General features: G+C 48.3%; 1 protein-coding gene across 1 annotated transcript; it reads left to right on the top strand.

Moving 5' to 3' along the window:
• The first annotated feature begins 451 nt into the window (after positions 1-451).
• LOC124030846 (26S proteasome non-ATPase regulatory subunit 13-like) lies at positions 452-1,859 on the top strand. The gene is made up of 3 exons (XM_046342007.1): positions 452-555; positions 1,298-1,414; positions 1,683-1,859. Exons 1-3 carry the CDS (start codon positions 475-477, stop codon positions 1,776-1,778), a joined length of 294 nt encoding a protein of 97 aa, XP_046197963.1. The 5' UTR covers positions 452-474; the 3' UTR covers positions 1,779-1,859.
• Positions 1,860-3,170: the final 1,311 nt, after the last annotated feature.

The following is a 3,170-nucleotide window of genomic DNA, read 5'->3' as shown; positions in this document are numbered from 1 at the left end:
AGATGCAGTAGATGGTATAGAGTACAGTATATACATATGAGATGAGTAATGTAGGGTATGTAAACAAGATGCAGTAGATGGTATAGAGTACAGTATATACATATGAGATGAGTAATGTAGGGTATGTAAACAAGATGCAGTAGATGGTATAGAGTACAGTATATACATATGAGATGAGTAATGTAGGGTATGTAAACATTATATGAAGTGGCGTTGTTTAAAGTGGCTAGTGATGCATTTATTACATCCTGAAAAAGGGGACTTTTCTTTTTTTTGCTGAGCCAATTTTTTTTTTTTATGGTTCAGAATGAAAATAAATTAGGTTCCAACACCTGATTTTTACCAGCTTACTGTTGGATGCACTGATTGGTCAGTCTCTCTGGGTCACAGCGCCTGCTTAATGACGAGGATAAATTTAAGTGATGTTCCCAAACAGCCCTAACAGGTCTACCTCTTCTTCTCTCCTCCGTCTAGATGACGTTCACTCGTCCCGCCAACAACAGACAGCTGACCTTCCATGAGATTGGACAGAGTGCCAAGATCCCCGTGAACGAGGTCAGTTGGTCGTCAATCCACCAATCGTATGTCACTTATAACAAATCATTAATATCTGGAGGCTTCTTATGAACATAGGTCTGTATCCGTGGTCACCTGGTCCACAGGTGATTTGCCCAGCACAATAACAACTAAATAACATAACATTTAGTTGAGTCGGTGCTTTACTGTCTGGAACTATAGGCCTGCACATCCTGTGGCTCCACCTCCAGAGTTAGTGACAACTGGGGTTTATCTGGAGACCAGGGTTGGTGACAACTGAGGTTTATCTGGGCACCAGGGTTGGTGACAACTGAGGTTTATCTGGGCACCAGGGTTGGTGACAACTGAGGTTTATCTGGGGACCAGGGTCGGTGACAACTGGGGTTTATCTGGGGACCAGGGTTGGGGTTTATCTGGGGACCAGGGTTGGGGTTTATCTGGGGACCAGGGTTGGGGTTTATCTGGGGACCAGGGTTGGGGTTTATCTGGGGACCAGGGTTGGGGTTTATCTGGGGACCAGGGTTGGGGTTTATCTGGGGACCAGGGTTGGGGTTTATCTGGGGACCAGGGTTGGGGTTTATCTGGGGACCAGGGTTGGGGTTTATCTGGGGACCAGGGTTGGGGTTTATCTGGGGACCAGGGTTGGGGTTTATCTGGGGACCAGGGTTGGGGTTTATCTGGGGTTTATCTGGAGAGTTGATTGTAAACGGTTTGAACCTCCTGACTGGGTCTGATTGTGATTCTTGGTTGTCCCCTGCAGGTGGAGCTGCTAGTGATGAAAGCTCTGTCTGTGGGTCTGATCAAAGGAAACATTGACGAGGTGGACCAGAAGGTTCAGATGACCTGGGTGCAGCCCCGAGTACTGGACCTGCAGCAGGTAAATGCATACCACTCTTTAACATATTCATATTCACGGGCCAAGGAATAATAATCAATCAATGAGAAGCACCGGTTCTCAGAGGCTGGACATGACTCCTGGTTTGGACCAGAAACAGGGACTATAATGTCCTCTGTAACACAAGACATTGAGACCAATCCTAGTTGTAGTTAAAGTGGCTTTGAGCTATAGAAATCATGCTCGACATATGGAAAAGCTTTTTGAATGTTAACCTTTGACCCTGACTCTCTTCCTTGTCCTTTTTCAGATCAAGGGCATGAAGGACCGGTTGGACCTCTGGTGTGGGGATGTGAAAAACATGGCTGTGTTGGTGGAACAGCAGGCCCACGATATCCTCACCTAGACGGGCCTCCTCCCCCTTGGTTTAGCATCACTTAGACAGGCCTCCTCCCTCTGGTCTCCTCCATGGCCCTGTCCAGAACAACCCCCTAACCTCTAGACACTTGTAGAGATCAGAGAACATTTGATAGGTTTATGCAGTATGATGATAGTACCTTGCCCTCTGATAGTCTAGGTAGAGTTTTGGCCATATTGCTTCCACCAGTTAGATCCTCTCAGACAAGGGTCTAGGTGTAGGTGCCAGGATGTTCTTCTGGACAGGGCTCCTTCCCCCAGCCTGTTCACCCCTAGAACAGACCCCCCATCACAGGAATCCTCTCTTCATTCCTCTACCTACTTATCTCCCAGAAGGACTGATGCATCCAACTTTTTCAGTGTTTTTGTATTTTTGTTGGGGTTCTGTGTACGTTCTGTTACTTTATAGCAGTAAATAAATACAAGAAAACATTGTTCAATTTTGAAATAAAAATGACAAATGCTTGTTGATGAAACATTACCCTTCAAGCATGAATTGTGGATGTGACTGTGTTTTTTAGACCGATTGGTTGTATTGTACCAGGGGTACATGAGGTCCAGGACTAGAGGGGTATGGAACCCAGGGGCACATGAGGTCCAGGACTAGAGGGGTATGGTGAACCCAGGGGTACATGAGGTCCAGGACTAGAGGGGTATGAACCCAGGGGTACATGAGGTCCAGGACTAGAGGGGTATGGAACCCAGGGTACATGAGGTCTCAGGACTAGAGGGGTGTGAACCCAGGGGTACATGAGGTCCAGGACTAGAGGGGTATGGTGAACCCAGGGGTACATGAGGTCTAGGACTAGAGGGGTATGGTGAACCCAGGAGTACATGAGGTCCAGGACTAGAGGGGTATGAACCCAGGGGTACATGAGGTCCAGGACTAGAGGGGTATGAACCCAGGGGGTACATGAGGTCCAGGACTAGAGGGGTATGAACCCAGGGGGTACATGAGGTCCAGGACTCAGAGGGGTATGAACCCAGGGGTACATGAGGTCCAGGACTAGAGGGGTATGAACCCAGGAGTACATGAGGTCCAGGACTAGAGGGGTATGAACCCAGGGGTACATGAGGTCCAGGACTAGAGGGGTATGAACCCAGGGGTACATGAGGTCCAGGACTAGAGGGGTATGAACCCAGGGGTACATGAGGTCCGGGACTAGAGGGGTATGAACCCAGGGGTACATGAGGTCTAGGACTAGAGGGGTATGAACCCAGGGGTACATGAGGTCCAGGACTAGAGGGGTATGGTGAACCCAGGGTTACATGAGGTCCAGGACTAGAGGGGTATGAACCCAGGGGTACATGAGGTCTAGGACACGGGGGAAACTGTTCATATAATTAAAATTACTGACTACTGAGCTTAAAAGCCTCCTGA

The sequence above is a fragment of the Oncorhynchus gorbuscha genome, unplaced genomic scaffold (genome assembly GCF_021184085.1).
Source record: "Oncorhynchus gorbuscha isolate QuinsamMale2020 ecotype Even-year unplaced genomic scaffold, OgorEven_v1.0 Un_scaffold_16948, whole genome shotgun sequence".
Taxonomy (NCBI): domain Eukaryota; kingdom Metazoa; phylum Chordata; class Actinopteri; order Salmoniformes; family Salmonidae; genus Oncorhynchus; species Oncorhynchus gorbuscha.
The sequence above is the reverse complement of the archived record's forward strand: the minus strand, read 5'-3'. Positions and strand labels throughout refer to the sequence as shown.